We start from the raw sequence: 18,856 nt of genomic DNA, 5'->3' as shown, positions 1-18,856 counted from the left end.
TCCCATGTCAGATGGTGATTAGCGTGGTACCGCAGGGATAGTGCTTGGACTCCAGCTGTTCACAACATATGTTAATGATGTTGATAGGGAACTAAATGTAATATCTTCAAGTTTGCAGATGACAAGCTGGGTGGGAGAGTAAACTGTGAGAAGGATGTAGAGATACTTCAGTGTGATTTGGACAAGATAAGTGAGGGGGCAAATGTATGGCAGGTGAAATATAATGGGGATAAATGTTAGGTTATCCACTTTTGTAGCAATAAATCGCAGATTATTAGTTGAATGGTGATGGGAAAGAGGAGGTGCAGCAAGACCTGAAAACAAGAATGCAAATTATGGAGAGGTGATGGCCTAGTGATATTATCACTGAATTATTAATGCAGGAACTCAGATAATGTTCTGGGGACCCAAGTTCAAATCCCGCCATGGCAGATAACGGACTCTGAATTAAAATAACAATATCTGGAATTAAGAATCTATTGATGACCTTGAAACCATTGTCGATTGTCAGGAGAAACAAAAAAGCCATCAGCTCACTAATGTGCTTCAGGGAAGGAAATCTGCTATCTTCACCTGGTCTGGTCTACATGTGACACCAGACTCACAGCAATGTGGTTGACTCTCGGTTGCCCTCGGTTGCACAGCAAGCCATTCAGTTGTACCAATTACTACGAAATTTCAACAAAGAAATGAAACCTGGCATTGACCTAGGCACTGGAAAAGATAATGGCAGAAACAGCCCTGTTGATCCTGCAAAATCCTTCTTATTAACAAAATTAGTGCCAAAATTAGGTGAGGTGTCTCACAGACTAGACAACCAACTGCCCTGATTTGTCATTCTCACGCAATCAGACCAGACAGGCAATGTCCCAAACACCATAATCACCATCTCTAGATATGCTCTGTTTCACAATCAGGACGGAGCCAGTAGACGTGGTGGGACAGTGGTATACAATCAAGAGGGAGCTGGGAGTCCTCAAGATTGACTCCATATCCCATGGAGTCTCATGGCTTCAGGTCAAAACAAGCAAGGAATCTTCCTGCTGAATACCACGTACCATCCTCCCTCAGCCATTGAATCAGTACTTCTCTATGTTAAACAACACTTGGAGGAAGCACTGAGGGTGGCAAGGGCATAAAATGTACTCCTGGTGTGGGATTTCAAAGTCCACAATCAAGAGTAGCTTGACAGCAGCACTACTGATCAAACTGGTACGGTCCTCAAGGACATTTCTGCTAGACTGGGCCTGCAGCCGTGGGTGAGGGAAGCAACAAGAGGAAAAAATATATTTGACCTCATCCTTACCAATCTGCCAGCTGCAGATGCATCTGCCCATGACAGTATCAGTAAGTATGACCATTGCATAGTCGAGGTGGAGACAAAATCCCGCCTTCACTTTGAGGATAACCTCCATCGTGTTGTATGGCACTATCATTGGCCTAAATGGGACAGACTTCGATCAGATCTAGGAACTCAAGACTGGGCATTCATGAGGCATTATGGGCCATCAAAAGCAGCAGAATTGTACTTCAACACAGTCTATAACCTTATAGCCTGGCATGTCTCCCACTCAACCATTATCATCAAGTCATGGGATCAACCTTGGTTCAATGGAGAGTATAGGAAGGCATGCCAGGTGCAGCACCAGGCACACCTGAAAATGAGGTGATAACCTGGTGAGTACTTACATGCCAGACAGTATGAACAACAAGTGATAGTCAGAACTAAATTACCCTAATGGATCAGATCTAAGCTCTGCAGTCCTACTACATTCAGTCATGAATAGTGGTGAGTGATTAAACAACTCATTAGAAGAGGAGGAGTTTCCACAACTATCTCCATCCTCAATGATGGGAGAGCCCAACACATCAGTGCTTTTGCAGCAATCTTCAGTCTGAAGTGCCGAGTGGATGATCCATCTTGGCCTCTTCCAGTGGTCCCTAGCATTATAGCTACCAGTCTTCAGCCAATTCACTCACTCCATGTGATATCAAAAAATGGTTGAAGGCAAGGATACTGCAAGGGTCCTGACAACATTCTGGCAAAAGTAGTGAAGGCTTGTGCTCCAGAGCTTGTTGCTCCTCTAGCCAAGCTGTTCCAGTACAGTTACAACACTGGCATCTATCTGACAATGTGGAAAGTTGCCCAATTATGTCCTGTATGCAGAAAGGAGGACAAATCCAACCCGGCCAATTCCTATTAACGTCTATTCTCATTCTTCAGTAAAGTGATGGAATGACACAGCACTTGTTCAGCAGTAACCTACTCAGTGACTCCCAGATTGGGTTCCACCAGGATCACTCAGCTCCTGAGCTCATTACAGACTAACAGGCCGCCCATTTTCAATAACCTTTCCTTCATCATAAGGTCAGAAGTGGTGATGTTGTTGATGATTGCACAATGTTCAGTACCATTTACGAATCTTCAGGTTGTGAAGCAGTCCATGTTCAAATGGAACAAGACATGGGCATTATCCAGGCTTGATTTGATAAGTGGCCTCAAAAATGGTCATCTCCAATAAGAGACAATTAACCACCCCACCCTTGACATTCAATGATATTACCATCACTGAATCCCTCCACTAATGACATCCTGAGGTTACCATAGACCAGAAATTCAACTGGAATCACCACATAAACGCAGTGGTTGCAAGAGCGGTTTTGAAGCTTTGAATGCTGTGCTGAGTAACTCATCTTCTGATTCCCCAAAACCTGTCCATCATCTACAAGGCCCAAGTCAGGAGTGTGGTGTAATACACCCCAGGCCCAAAACACCCAAGAAGCTTGACACCATCTCAGACAAAGCAGTCTGCTTGATTGGCACCACATCCTCAAAGGCCGGCATTCCATTAGCTTTCTTGATTATTTCTGCTACTGTTTGTGGCATTTTAAAAATCTATGCAGCTGAACACTCATGTCTGTTTGGACATCCAATCTACTTAACTTCATACCAACTAGAAAGTACCTCTCTTCAGCCCAAAATGGAGTTTCTCACACCTGGTTACATTGAAATCTATCTGCCACAGTTTTGAGCATTCATCTAGTCTATCAATATCCCTTTGTAATTTTATGCTTTTGTCTACAGTGTCTACAATGCCACCTAACTTTGCATTGTCTTCAGATTTTGAAATATGACACCCTATGACATTTTCCAAATTGTTAAAATATAGTATGAATAATTGAGGCCCTAATACAGATCCCTGTGGGACACCACTAGTCACATCCTACCAGTATGAGTACCTACACATTATTCCTATTTTCTGTCACCTGCCACTCAACTAATTTCCCAGGCATGTTAATAATTTGTCTTCAATTGTATGGGCTTCTACCTTAATTAACAGTGTCTTGTGAGGGATTTAATCAAATGCCTCTGGGAGTCCATATAAACAACATCCATAAACATTTCTCTATCCAGTACCTTAGCTACTTCTTCAAAAAATTCAATGATCGTTGTTGGGCAAGACCTACTTATCATGATTCTATGCTGGTTCTCCCTGATTAACTGACCATTTTTGAGGTATTCAGTTACTCTGACCTTGATTATAGACTCCAACAATTTCCCCACCAAAGATACTGAGCTAACTAGTATATATTTCCCTGGTTTTCCTCATTTGTCCATCTTAAAATGCAGAGTGACACATGCAATTTTCCAATTAATTAATGCCTCTAAGCTTCAACTATTGGGACTTGCTAATTTTCTCCTTCTCTTGGGCCAATTTTGTTTTGTAAGGGAAGAATGCACCCTCTGCCTCACATCACCAAATTCCCCCAGTTGCCAAATGCATCATCATGATAATTAATTTGTGATCTGCTTTGAGATTAATAATAGGATTCTATAATTTTACACACCTCCAGAGATTAGTCAAAGGGAAATTTGGGCAAGAAACTATCCCATAAATCTGCACAACCAAAGACTTTTCTCAAAACACTCAGCTCTAATGATGCTATCCCAGAATTCCTCATCATTAGAGAGCAGCCACAAGATCTTGGAACCAGTGGAAGTGTCCCTTTATACTACGCTTTCTAAGAATAGCTAATATAGATATTTAACGAGAGACCACATCATAAGGTAAATTTATCAGACAAACCACTGCATGTGCTGCCTAAGGTGTGTTAAGCCAAAAGTTTGGCCCTTATTTCTACAGCCTGATGGTGTTACTCAGAACAAATATTACATAAAACATATACCTGACTTTGCCCCGTCCGGCGGCAACATTCCACAGATGAGATTCATTCCTTCATCTCCCAGAATACAGTCTCCAAGATCCAGTGATATCAGGGAGGGATGCAGGGATAGGACAGGGTTCAGTATAGCCAGTCCAGAATCAGTTAGGGGAGTACCATGGAGACTATCAGAATGAAAAGGGCATGGGTTATCTGGCATAGCAAAAAAGCACAGGTAGCACAAAATTTATTTGCATACAATATCTGACAATGGAAGAATGTTATTATGGGAAAAAACCCCAGAAAATATAACAGCCAGAATCAAAGAGAAAAAAATTATTGAATTAGGGGAGGTATTGGAATTGTATAGGAAATGGAACTCTTTTCATGGGAGACAGTATAGAATCAGTGTAGGGACAAACGTAAGGTAACCCATGAAGAGCTCAAACCTGCCAACTTTGAACTTCAGCTTGATTTACAATACTTGAAAAACAGTGTAACCTGCTGTATAAAGGTGACAGGTCATCTAGCCAGAATTAAAAACAGACTGTAGAATCTTACATGGATCTGAATGGTGTGGACTATGGAGCGATTTGTGGTAGAATTGGATGAGAAGTCTAGTGAGGTCTACCTTGTATCGAGTGCACCTCACTCCATCTTGTATACTTTCGCTGAGTGGTGTTTCTAATTAGGCAATGGCGAGCTGCCAATTAAGGGGCATTTTATTTGTTAGATGCCTTTTCAATGCGGCAACTTGGCTCATCAATATTCAGCTTCCTATCTTACCAAACAAGCCAGACTTTCAGAAACCTTGACATGGAAATCGGAATTGGTACCTGTTGACATTAGCCAGCTACTAGCTGCGAAGTGTCTCCAGGTTGCTTAGGATCTCACAGCATCTCAGGACATGACCCATGGCACCAGCCACATGCACCTCTCATTCATGGACATTGGTTTCTGGCATTTGCCAATTGTACATGACCATCATTGTACCTCCTTGATCCATTTCCAGGCTGCTTTGAAAGCACAGATTTGCATTGCTATGTGATACCTGTTAGTGCCTTGATGATTTACCAAGAGCCATGACTGTTGATAATGTTTTATTGACATTCTCTTTTGTGCAGACACATAGGCTATGTGTTATGCTAATGAAGGGCTACTGCCTGAGATGTCGATTTTTCTGCTCCTCGGATGCTGCCTGACCTGCTGTGCTTTTCCAGCACCACTCTAACCTTAACTCTAATCTCCAGCATCTGCAGCCCTCACTTTCGCCTATGTGTTATGCTTGTCAGGAGGGATCTGACTGGATCGGGATGGGGGGAGAAAACATCTTGATGTACAGCACACTGAGCTATCAACATCGACAGCATCTGCCAGCTGCTTGTGTGACAAATGCACTGCAAGGGTCTTCAAACAATTGGCCATGTTGGAAACTAGGTGGGGGCAGAGGTGTTAATCCTCAGTCCAGTCAAGGAGAGGGTGTCAAGCTGTTTGTCAGAGGATCCCAGTCAGGGATATATTTGGTGTGCAATCCAGAGTCTTGGTCATAGTCAGTCATCAGCTTGGGATGCTCAGGGAATGTGCTCGACTGAAGTTCAACAATGCTCCTTCCCAGGGTCACCACCAGAAGACAGGGACAGCAGTCAGGGGCCTGGTTAGGCATACGTAAGGGTTACTCACTGAAGTTGGCCGGAAGTCTGGAGCAGAGAGTTCTAGGTGTCTCTCCATCGATTGTTTGTAGGATGCAAGGGTGGGGGGGGGGGGGGGGGGGGGGTTTCACAGCTAAAAAGAATGAGGAGTCAAGGCTCTGTTGGCGGTGGTGGTGGTGATGGGGGTGGGGTGGGGTTGGAGGTGTTAAGCACTTGTGGACCTTGGGAACTAGGTAGCCTTCAGTAATGACAATATCCACTGCAAACTTACTGCCTTCACCTACTGTTCTCTACACGTGCAATGCAGCTGAAACATGGCTCAGACAATACCCAAGTTAGACTACATCAGACAAAAACAGTGTCACTTTGACAGATGAAAGTGCAGGATCCATATCTGCTGGACATTAGGGCATTGAAGGGAGTATACAAAGTGTAGATTTGAATAATCCAAGCACATTTCATTTGCATATATCCAAGTCATGCAGAATGAACTTGCTTAGGTTTAGGCTCAAATGTTGTTCAAAAGCAGACTGCACCATGTAATAATCTCCAGTTGGAGAAGCAAGGATTAATCAAGGAGGGTTATGTCTGACAGGTTTGATTAAGTTTGTTGAAGAGGTGATTAGATGTGTGGATGAGGATATTACAGTGGGTGTAGTCAATATGGATTTCAGTAAGAGTTTTGATGAGGTCTCACATGTGGAGTTTTGGTGAAAAGCTAAGAGCCCATGGCATCCAGTGAAGTTTGGCAAATTGGATGCAAAATTGGCTTTGTGGCAGGAGGCACCAAGTGATGATCAAAGATTTGTTTTCTGACTGGAAGTCTGTGTTCAGTGGTGCACCACTGGATTCAATGCTCCCTTCCTCTCTGTAATGTACATTAATGATCTAGATATGAAATGTAGAAATTTTAATCAGTAAATTCGCACATGACATGATAATTGGTGGCATGCAAATAGTGAGGAGGAAAGTTTTAAACTACAGGACAATATAGACAGGCTGGTCAGATGGTAAAATGGAATTAAATCCTGAAAAGTGTGTGGTAATGTGTTTTGAGACGCCTAATAAGGTAAAAGAATACACCATTAATGGTAGTACTCTGGGAAGTACAGAGGATCAGAAAGTCCTTGGGGTGATTGTCCACAGATTCCTGAAAGGACAAGTAGTTCAGTACCTCACTTTATTAGTTGAGATACTAAACACAATAGCAACAAGTGTATGACAAAGCTGAATGAAAGATGTGATTACATTAGAGGGGGACAAGGACATTCAATGGGATGTTGTCTGGACTAGAGTGTTGCAGCTATGTAGAGAGATGAGATCTGATAAACCTAGAAGGCTGACAAGGGACCTGACTGAAGTGTACAAAATTATGATGGACATAGACTCGGTGGATAGGAGGAAACTTACCCCTTAGTAGACGGATCAATAACCAGGTGACAAAGAGTCAAGGTAAACATCAGGAAAGTTACAGAAGACTGAAGGAAGAATGTTTTTACCTTGCGGGAGATGGGCATGTGGAACTCACTGCCTGAAAGTGTGATATAGGCAAGAACTCTCACAACATTTAATACATATTTGGATGATTGCTTAAAGTCCCATAGCGTATAAGGCTAGGGGTCAAGTGTTGGAAAATGGACAAGATTTCACATAGATACTTGATGATTGGCTTGGACATGATTAGCCAAATAACCTCTTTCTGCTCTGTAAATCTTTACAACTTTATTTGGTGTTACCTGTAATTGTTTTAATCTCAGTATTTGCAATTTCTTGGTTCATACCTTATTTCCTTATCGCAAATAAAATAACTTTTAATCTGTTGAAATGAAAGTTTCATTGTTGGTCTACTTTAATTTGAATCATTACAAGTCAAGATGGGGAGATCGATTAGGAGAAGATCATTCAATGACATCATGATTGCCCTGGTTGTGCTGTCAGCTCCACTTTCCTGTTTAGCTTCCCATAATCTTTGACTCCCTCATCTATTGAAAAGCAGGTTCCAACTGTTGCCGGGACATTAACTGCCTCAACCTGTCTACTCCCCTCCCCCACTCCAATCTCTCACCCTTACAACGCGCAGCCCTCCACTCTCTCTTCTCCAATCCCAACCTCACCATCAAACCAGCAGATAAAGGGGGTGCAGTGGTAGTCTGGTTCACTGACCTCTACACCGCTGAAGCCAGACGCCAACTCGAAGACACCTACTCCTATCGTCCCCTCGACCATGACCCCACCCCCCCAACACCAAACCATCATCTCCCAGATCACACAGAACCTCATCACCTCAGGAGGTCTCCCACCCACAGCTTCCAACCTCATAGCCCGGGAACCCCGCACTGCCCGGTTCTACCTCCTTCCACAAGCCTGACCACCCTGGCCGACCCATTGTCTCAGCATGCTCCTGCCCCACTGAACTCATCTCCACCTACCTATTCCCCCAGTCCAGGAACTCCCCACATAAGTTCGAGACACCACCTCCATGCCCTCCACCTCCTCCAAGACTTCCGTTTCTCCGGCCCCCAATGCCTCATCTTCACCATGGATATCCAATCCCTCTACACCTCCACCCACCAAGACCATGACCTCCAAGCCCTCCGTTTCTTCCTCTCCCGACGTCCCCAGCAGTACCCTTCCACCAACACACTCATTCGTTTGGCCGAAATAGTCCTCACCCTTAACAATTTCTCCTTTGAATCCTCCCAGTTCCTCCAGACCAAAGGGGTAGCCATGGGCACCTGTATGGGCCCCAGCTATGCCTGTCTCTTTGTTGGCTACGTAGAACAGTCGATCTTCCGTAATTACACCGGCATCACTCCCCACCTCTTCCTCCGCTACACTGATGACTGCATTGGCGTCACCTCGTGCTCCCGCGAGGAGGTTGAGCAATTCATCAACTTCACCAACACATTCCACCCTGACCTTAAATTTACCAATGATGTTGGGAAGGGAGTTTCAGAATTTAAACTCGTGTTGGTACAGGAAAAACTGCATTTTTCGAAAGAGGTCCCCACCACTTTCTCCAGGGCAATTTGGGATTAATAATGAATGCTGCTCTAGTCAGTGATATCCGCACCCTATGAACCACTAAATAAAATTGTTGAGATTTAATAATTAGCAATACATAAAAAGAGTGGATTTTTACTTAAATTTGATAATGTATAAGATTGTTTCTAAAAGATTCAAGGCTTGCAGAACTTGCACAGGCAAAGATATATTTCCAATTGTGACAAGCTATGGAACATCATAGTATGCCAAGGTCTGGCTCAAGAATAGACTCATTATTCATAGTCTGATCAAGATTTGGAAGTAAGCAGCTATTGTCTTCTACAAAGTGTCCTTTTGATTCAAGGTGCTATCCTTGGATGTTGTAACTTAATAACGATGAAATTGAACAAAAATAACAACCGGAACCAATCACTTTACATAGCATACTAAAAGGGATAAAAATAATTCTTGTGAAAGCTAACCACATCAACTGGAAGCACCTGAACAGGCAAGATGCTGCTCACAAATTGTTGCAAAGAAAAGGCACCGAAAGCTCATGGTTCTTTGGCCTGATCCCTTAACAGAAATATGTTGCAGACTGATAAAAATACCCATTTTCCTTTTCAAAGTTAAGTGAGTTAATTACAATTAGAATGTTATCAGGTTTTAAAAATGTGGTAGTGAATTGGATGCAATTCCAGACATCTGTTCTGAATAATGTTTTTATTTCTTTGCTCACAGAATGTGGGCATTTTTTGCTAGGGCATTAGTGTCCATCCCAAATTGCCCTTGAGAGTGAGGTGATAGGCATTCGAACATTATCAAATTAAAACAAATTGAGTTAATTGCAATTGACCTTAAATATTTCCATAATCTCTTCCAAAGTCTTACAAATGATCATCCCAGCATCACCATGGACCAATATTAAATTATGCATATAATTCTAAAGGTTGTGAAAGCCTTAGAAAGGATATATAAAAAGAACGATGAAAACTGTTCCAGAGAGGAGGGATTTCAGTTATGAATATAACTGGAGAATGTTGTTCTCCTTAAAGAAAGTTGAAAAGAGATTTGCTACATGTGTTAAAAAACTGTGGTAGGGCAGATACAATGTTGTGTTAGGATTCTTGTGCTGTGGTGGTACTGTCCCTGACTCAGAGCTAGGTGGCCTGGGTGCAAATCCCATCTGCTCCAGAGGCATGAGATAACATCTCTGAACAGATTGATTCATAAATAACAACAATGTTGTGTCATTGGGCTCTTATGGCCCAGTGGTAGTCTCCATATCTCTGGACTAGAAGGCTCAGGTACCACCTCTACCTGGTCCATAGGTGTGTCGTAACATTTCTGAACAGGTTGACTAAAAATATCAGCTACACTCCCACTGTATTTGTAGTGCGGTGGTATGCTCCTTACCAATGAGCCAGAAGGTTCAGGTTCCAGCCTCACCCACATCAGGCATACATTGTGACCTGTCTGAATAGGTTCATTAAAAAATGGCAATAGGGTGAGGGAGCAGAAGTTGGTCATTCAGCCCATCAAACCCATGCCCCCATTCAAATAAGATCATGGCTGATCTAATAATCTTCAAGCCCACTTTCCTTCCTTTTCCCCATTAGCCTTGATTCCCTCAACAGTGAGCCAGTCCTGATAGTGCTTCGTCATAAAGAATTCCACAGATTCAGGGAAAACAGCCCCAGCCTATTCAGCCTCTCCCTATAGCTCAAATCATCCAACTCTGGCAACAACTTTCTAAAGGTAAACTTGCAGATTGAGTCAGTAGTTAGGAAGGCAATTGCAATGATGGCATTTATTTTGAGAGGACTTGAATATAAAAGCAGGGATGTACTTCTGAGGTTCTATAAAGCTCTGGTCAGACCACATTTGGAATATTGTGCACAGTTTTGGACCCCATATCTCAGGAAGGATGTAGTAGCCCTGGGTTCAGAGGAGGTTCACAAGAATGATCCCAGGAATGAGAAGCTAAACAGATGAGGATGTTTGAGGACTCTGGGTCTATACTCAATGGAGTCCAGAAGGATGAAGTGGGATCTAATTGAAAAATACAGACTACTGAATGGCCTGGACATAGTGGATGTTAGGAGGATGTTTTCATTGGTAGGAGAGACTAGGACATGAGGGCAGAGCCTTAGAGTAAAGGGAAGACCTTTTAGAATGGAGATAAGGAGAAACTTATTCAGCCAGAGAGTGGTGAATCTATGGAATATGTTACTACAGAAGGATGGGAAGGCCAGGTCATTGAGTATGTATAAGACTGAGATGGATAGGTTCTTGAGTATCAAGGGGATCAAGGGTTACGCGGAGAAAGCGGGAGAATGGGGTTGAGAAACGCATCAGCCACGATTGAATGGCAAAGCAGACTCGATGAGCTGAATGGCCTAGTTTCTGCTCCTATGTTTTATGGTTTTTTATATATGTATAAAAAGCCTTAATCCTGTTTTCCAGGCCCTTTTAGTCCTTGTAATTCCTTGTTTAAATTCTTTCCTGCTTTCATTTTATTCCGAGGGGTCTATCCAAGGCAGCCACTTTCATTTCACTTCTCTCAATCCCTTAGTTTTTCTCAGGATAAGAGAAAACAGCTTATGAAAGGGCAGAAAGAGCCAGGATGGGTGGAGAAGAGTGCAGCATTAGGTTCATCACCTTCTATGAGGAGAGAATGTTGTCTCTTGCAAGAGAAGAGAGGAACCACTCCTGCAGGGTATTGAAACATCCATGTCTCATGGAAAGGAATCAGGAAAGATCAAAATGTGAGTTGAAATTTCAGAGAAATTATAAAGATTATCATGGATTAATAACTTTTTGCTGATGTTTAAAGTTCTCCCAATCCTCCAGAGTGCTACTTACTTTTGCAATATGATATGCCCCAGTTTTTGCCTTTGTTATTTGGGGAGTGTGGAAAGCATAGTCCACAAGAAAATATCAAAAGGGAAAGACAAATCAGACGAATCTATTTAAAAACCTTGTACCTAAATGCGGTATGTGAAATAAAGTTGATGAGCTGACGGCACAAATAGAGACAAATGGGTACAACCTAGTGGGGATTACTGAAACGTTATTACAGGATCTGCTGAACTTTTCCAGCAATTTCTGTTTTTGTTTCTGATTTATGGCGGCTGCAGTTTTTTCAGTTTTGATAAATGGCCTTGTAGTTAAGGATCCTCTTGGAAGGAGCGACTACAACATGCTTAAATTTCAAAATTGGATTGAAAGAAAGAGGACAGAGTTGTATCTGAGAGTTTTAGTGTTAGGCAAAGGTAATTATACTGGCCTGAGGAAGGAATTGGCCCGAGCGGACTGGGTAGAATATTAAAGGGCAGGACAGTTGAAGAACAGTGGCAAATGTTAGAGAGACATTAAATACCTCTCAAGTAAAGTTTATTCCTGAAAGGAAGAGGAATTGTGAAAAGGTGAAATATCATCTATGGCTTAACAAGGAAGTCAAGGAGAACAAAGACAAAAACTAGGGCATATCATACTGCAAAGGTTACGAGCACCCCGGAGAATTGGGAGAACATTAACCATCAGTAAAAAGTTACTAAAAACAAAATCGAAAGAGCTATGATGAACTACGAAAAGAAACTAGCAAAAAACAAAAACACTAATACCAAAAGCTTCCAGAAATATATAAAAAGGAAACAAAAGCCTAAGTTAATATTGGCCCTTTAGAGGATGAAAATGACAAGGTAATAATGTGAAACTCAGAAACGGCAGAGGCAATAAATCAATATCTTGTCTCTATTTTCACAGTGGAAGATACTAATGTATTCCCAAAAATTGCAGTCTCGAACAAGAGGGCATGGATATACAGTGAGAGCAAGTGTGCTCAAAATTGAGAGGAGGGGAAACTACTTCTCTCAGAGGGTTGTGAATCTGTGGAACTTACTACACGAGTGCAGCTGAAGCTGAGTTAATCAATAGATTCAAGAAGGAGATAGATACGTTTCTGATGAAAAGTTAAGATAAAGGGCAATGGGGAGCAGGCAGGAAAGTGGAGTTGAGACCAGATAAGGTCAGCTATGATTATGTTAATGGCGGAGCGAGCTAGAAGGGCTGAATTCCCTAATTCCAATGTTCCTGTGTTAATCCTATGTCTTGCCAACTGAGTAGGTAACCCCAATGTCAGTGTCATTCATTATACAACACTTCCAACCATTGGTCTCAAATCCTCTCTTCTGAAGGTGCCAGTGGCCATGGGCTGGTCTGCCAAAAAGGATGTCCTGGACCTCTGAGAGTTCCAGGCCTCCTACCCTTCCAGAAGAGGAACCACACACAGGTCCCTCAGATGCCTCTTCTTAGGACACTTGAGAAGTTTCTAGGCCCCAGCTTGTATTTTGCCTGCCCCTCTCAGATGAGCTGAGGCGAATTCACTTCTGGGAAGGAGACTGTAAGCATGTTTGGAATGTTTATAGATACAAATGCCTCATTACTGCCTGACAAACCTCAAGAGCCTATGGGATTCATTATCACAAAGGCTCCCTCCGGTCCAGATACAGAATCTGGGACAGCACTGAGACATGGCGCCAGTGATAGAAGAAAGATAACCTTTTGAGTGCAGACTGCTGGAAGGGGTTACTATACAACAATTCTCATATTTCATTGAAACCAGAGGCAGTTGCAGGCCAATTTGCTTTTTGAGCCTGTTCCCTCATTGAATATGATCATGGTGGACCATCTCAAGACCATAGTCCTGCTTTCTCTCCATACGACTTGATGCCTTTAATATCTGAAAAGTCAATAAATGTTAATTGTTCTTCATAATGTCTGTTTGAATCTCTATCTGGTCCCGAATGTAACTGGGACACCAGGGTACCTCATATGCTCTCCAGACAGGATATACAATGGCTATTGACAGCCGACAACAACACGTGGAACAAAGATGAACAAAGTGGGTATAACTGCAATGGTTTCTGCTGGAACCCTTTTGTTCCCTTAATCCCTTTACTAATCAAGAAAAGGACTTGTGCCTGGCCACCAGTGCCTTGGCCCATGACAAAGCACTTAACAAGAAAGACTGTAAAGTTGGACACTTGCTTTATTTCTTCATTTTTATACCTTTATATTCTATGTTTTGGTGTATTTTTCTGTGTATTAAGATGACTCCAGAGAATGGCAACACTATACAACACTTTTCATTGTATTTGTATTAAAATACACTTGACAATAAATAAATCTAATCAAAGAACCTATCTCTGCCTTAAATACAGTCAATGACTTGGTATCCACAACCATATGTGACAATGAGTTTTACAGATTCATCACCCTTTGGTTGAAGAAATTCCTCTCCATCAGTTCTGAAGTGTTGTCCCTTCACCCTGAGGCTGGGTGCTTGGGTCCTGGTCTCTCCTACTAGTGGAAACATTCTCCATGTTCATTTATCCAGGCCACTCGGCATTCTTAAGTTTAAATCAGATAACTCTTCATCCTTCTAAACCCATTGGGTCAGACCCAGCGTCCTCAACTGCTCCTCATATGACAAGCCGTTCATTCCCAGGATCATTCTTGTAAACATCCTCTGGACCCCCTCCAACCTCAGCAAAGCCTTCCTTAAATATGAGGCCAAAAACTGCTCACAATATTCCAAATGTGGTCTGACCACAGCCTTATGCAACCTCAGCAGTACCTCTCGGCTCTTGTATTCCAGCCCTCTTGAAATGAATGCTGACATTGCATTTGACTTCCTAACTGCCAATCAAACTTGCATGTTAAGCTAAGGGAATCTTGAACGAGGACTTTGAAGTCCCTTTCTGCTTCAGATTTCTGAAGCCTTTCCCCATTTAGAAAATAATCTATTCCTCTACTCATCCTACCAAAGTGCATAATGTCAGACTTCCCCACATTGTATTTCATGTGCCACTTCTTTGTTCACTCTCCTAGCCTGTCCAAATGCTTCAGCATCCTTCCGTTCTTAACACTACCTGAGCCTCCACCTATCTTTGTGTCATCTGCAAACTTATCAACAATGCCCTCACTTCCTTTGTCCAGATATTTAATGCATAAAGTGATCCCAACACTGACCCCTGCAGAACTCCACTCGTCACCAGCTGCCATCCTGAAAAAGACCCCATTTATGCTACTGCCTGTCTCCTTCCAGTCAGCCAATCCTCTATTCATTCCATACCTTGCCCTGAACACCATAGGCTCTTACCTTACTTAGCAGCCTATGAGGCACCTTGTCAAAGTCTTCTAGAAATCCAAACAAACCATATCCACTGGACCTCTTTCATCTAATTTGCTCATGACCTCCTCAAAGAATTCCGACAAATTTGAGAGGTGTGACCTCCTTTGACGAAGCCTACTTTACCATGCATTCCAAGTACTCCACAATCTCACCCTTTATAATGGACTCTAAAATCTTACCAATCACCAAGGTCAGACTAACTGGTCTATAAGTTTCTATCCTCAGCATCCCTCCTTTCTTAAAAAGGGGTGTTACATTTGCCATTTTCCAGTCCTATGGGTTACTTACTGACCTACCTGTGAATGTGCAATTGCTCACCTTACACCATCAGCCTCTGACACATGTGGTGACCCAGCCAGATGTTGTCATACACTGTAGCTTCCTTTACCTTGAAGCCAGGATGCTTCTGTCATGGACAATCTCTTCTTCCACATGACCATGTTCCTACCCATACTTTACTCTATTGCAGGGTAAAAACAATGACTGCAGATACTGGAAACCAGATTCTGGATTAGTGGTGCTGGAAGAGCACAGCAGTTCAGGCAGCATCCGAGGAGCAGTAAAATCGACGTTTCGGGCAAAAGCCCTTCATCAGGAATTTCCAGAATTTACTCTATTGCAGCCCCATTACAACTGCCATCCCTCCTTTCTGCCAGCTTGTAGTCCCCAATTCCCATGAATAATTTCTTAAGTCTCCCTCTGGGAGCGACTGGACCTTGTTACTCTTAGTCCTTAGTTTTCATGAAAGTCCAAGAAGGATTGTCTGTGCCCTCCACCCCCACCCCGAACGATTCAATGGACATCCTCGGATTAGAAGGGTCCAAAGTCTTGACTGATGTCTGGCATCTCCCCAACTGTGCTTGCCCTACCTCAGGACCTGGAACCGTAGACCAACTGGGATCCACTTCCCAGACTGCAATGGCTTGGATCCACTTACGGAGATCACCCCAACTGGATCCCTTGACTGCTTTCAGACACTGCCCTTGACTTACTGTGCTGGGACCTCCTTACTGAAGGCTACTCCCTAAGACTTTGAGACATAGCTGCCTGCTGGTTGAGCATGTAGTAAGTTTCCCATGTGAGCTGCTGGCATACACAGCAGGTGTCAAATTAATGTAATTAGTACAGCAAACTGTCTGACTCCTTGACAGAGGACTGAGCTGTAAGGCAAGTGACTTGATTCTGTGATTGTGCTATTAGGCGAGGCAGGGGAGAGATACTGTGAGCACATAGGTGAGCACTAAGTGTGCGAGTGCTAACAGAGCAAACAGGCAGTCCCAGGATGCACCATGGTCAAATCTGTGAGTTGAGTGCCTGTCTGTGTACACAAAATGGCCTTGCTTTACAATTTTAGTTGCCAGTGTGCTCTGAAATGCAGATTTCAACTGCCTAAGTAACCTGCAAGTGGATCGGAGAGCTGCAATTAAGATCCTGAGGGCTTGGCAATTGTTAGATGTCAATATTACCTGGATGAGGGCCACGTGTGGCTAATGCCTGCATATTATGCCGAGAACTTTGCATTGTGATCAACATGGAAGCTCTTTGCAGCCAGCTGCAAGGTGAAGTACTTGCCAGGTACTTATTCTAATATTCACATTGAGAATTCTTAGCATCTAGTTTACTTGAGACAGTTGGTATGACAGACATCTGCACATTAATGAGGTGAAACTTGCAGTTAATAAGGTCACTAACAAACAATAATCCTCCTTATTAGGCTACTCACCACTGCCTACTAACCATCTCACCTTGAGTGACTTAGTTAAAAAATTTAGTGAATGGTTCCTGATATTGTGATAGATTCACTGGATATTTTGTGCAATTTTGACACATTTCTCATCATAGTCCACACTGCTGAAGCCCTTATAAGATTTCACTCAAAGGACTATTCTCTTTGGTGGAATATTCAAGAACCAAAGGACACAGATTCAAGGCAATTGGCAACAGTACCAAAGAGGACTTGAGAAGTTTTTTATATGCAGCAATTTATTAGGATCTGAAATGCATGCCTAAGATCATGACAAATATTTTAATCTGTGGTTTTTAAAAGGAGATTGAACAGTTATTTGTTGATAAACAAATTCAAGGTTTTGGAGGAAGTGTAGGTGAAGGTGGGAATTGCGCAATGTTCTTTCAAATACTCAGCATGGATAAAATGGCCTGAAAAGCATCCTTCTTTGGCACAACAAGATTGTATGATTGTTACAACAATCAGCTCCCTACAAATGGAAGAGTAGATAATGAACCAGTTAGTCAATGGATACATACTGTCACATGGGTCTTGTGACAAAGTGGTATTTCTCTTACCTCTGGGCCAAAAGACCCAGGTTAAGCCCCACCTGATCCAGAGTGTGTCATAATATACCTGAAAGTCAGATTAAAAAGACACACATACTGTCACTCAATTAAAAAGATATATTTTTCCCAAATCCAGCTCTATGCTTTCTCTTCCATAATTTGATCCTATAACGCTAATACTCACAAGAGGGAGTGGATGGACCTGTTGGATGCCAGTGCTTCTGCCAGTTGTTTCACTCGGTTGATGTTACTGACTACCCCGAGGTTGAGGTTGAGCTGTGCCAGGGACTGACAGTCCGCCACATGCCGGCTGATGCGGTGGAAATCACGGTCTGAGATGTGACAACCCCTCAGAGACAATAGCCGTACCGAGTTGGTCCTCAGAGAGTCACAAATGTCTTTCACCTCCGCCGAGGAGAGGGTCTCTCCGGAGATCTGGATGGAGCCGGACAGCATCGCCCTCCTTCCGGAGCTGCTTCAGTGTTTGTGCGCCGGCCGCAATCAGCTGCCTGTTACTATGGACACAGCGTCTCCAGATGGCAAATTCATGCCCACCCCCTTCCCCCGCAACACACACAAACTCAATCGCAGCACTTATCTTCGCTCTTTGCGATCGAAGTCAATTGCGAAGCAGCAAAAGAAATTCTCTATCTTTCCAGGGCTTGCTTTTGCCGTTTAATTGAGGTCGGTTGGATCTGTTGGATCTGGTTTTCAGTCGGGTTTGGATATAGTGCAAATGGCAGAGCAATCGTCACAGTGACTGTAATCCTACATAGAAAACTCGATCACTTCAGGCGCTCAAAATGGAATTAGAGCGTTAACATCAGAATATCAGAGCTCATCATTTATTTATGTGGTGGTTCTCGTTTTAAGCATTCTGAAGATTCTAAAGACATTTTATTAATAATTATACAATATTTATTTCAATCTTCTGTGCAGTTGTGGCCTAAAAATAATTCATGGCATGCAGGCTTGCTGGCTGGGCCAGCATTTATTGCCCGTCCCTAGTTGCCCTTGAGAAAATGGAAATGAACAGCCTCTTGTAATACTTGTAGTCTATTTGGCTTAGGTAGACCCACAATGATGTTAGGGAGGGAGTTCCATGATTTTGACCCAGTAACACTGAAAGCATTACGATTTTTTGAAAGCCTGATGATGTGGAGCTTACAGAGGTACTTCCAGCTAGTTGTTGGGATGTTCCTATGTATCTGCTAACCTTTAACTTCTAGTTGGTAGTGGTCATCGGTTTGAAAGTGCTGTCTGGAATCGATGTCATAATGCAACACCAACCAGATAGTTTTGGCTGAGCAAGAAATTATTTGCTGTTACTGCCTGTCATTGCCAAATTGAACAATTTCCAGACTGATAAACAACCTGTTTGGCAATGTTATGACACCCCTACCATGACCACCCAGTTCTGGGTGGAATTGATCAGCTCAGTTGGCTGGTTTGCAATACAGAGTGATGCCAACATTGGGGGTTTATTTTTTTACCTTCTCAACCTCACCTCTTCCCTGAGAAGTGTCAGTCTTCAGGTTAAATCACCACATTATCTCGGTTTCTG

At 42.8% G+C, this 18,856-nt stretch overlaps 1 protein-coding gene across 2 annotated transcripts in view; it reads right to left on the bottom strand.

The window, feature by feature from the left end:
• lrrc73 (leucine rich repeat containing 73) overlaps positions 1–17,990 on the bottom strand; it is a 38,299-nt gene extending 20,309 nt beyond the window's left edge. Inside the window, exons 1-2 of one of the 2 annotated variants that reach the window (XM_087976585.1) lie at positions 17,477–17,990; positions 4,189–4,349 (exon numbers count right to left, since the gene is read on the bottom strand). In XM_087976585.1, coding sequence (XP_087832711.1) covers positions 4,189–4,349; positions 17,477–17,748 — 433 coding nt within the window. In that variant the 5' untranslated portion in view covers positions 17,749–17,990. The remainder of the gene's footprint in view (positions 1–4,188; positions 4,350–17,476) is intronic. The other variant, XM_043687370.2, reaches the window with a different exon arrangement.
• Positions 17,991–18,856: the final 866 nt, after the last annotated feature.

Source organism: Chiloscyllium plagiosum, unplaced genomic scaffold (genome assembly GCF_037043375.1).
Source record: "Chiloscyllium plagiosum isolate Xiang-an unplaced genomic scaffold, Cpla_swu_hap1 HiC_scaffold_3, whole genome shotgun sequence".
NCBI lineage: Eukaryota > Metazoa > Chordata > Chondrichthyes > Orectolobiformes > Hemiscylliidae > Chiloscyllium > Chiloscyllium plagiosum.
Note: the sequence above shows the minus strand (reverse complement) of the source record. Positions and strands in the feature narration are given on the sequence as shown.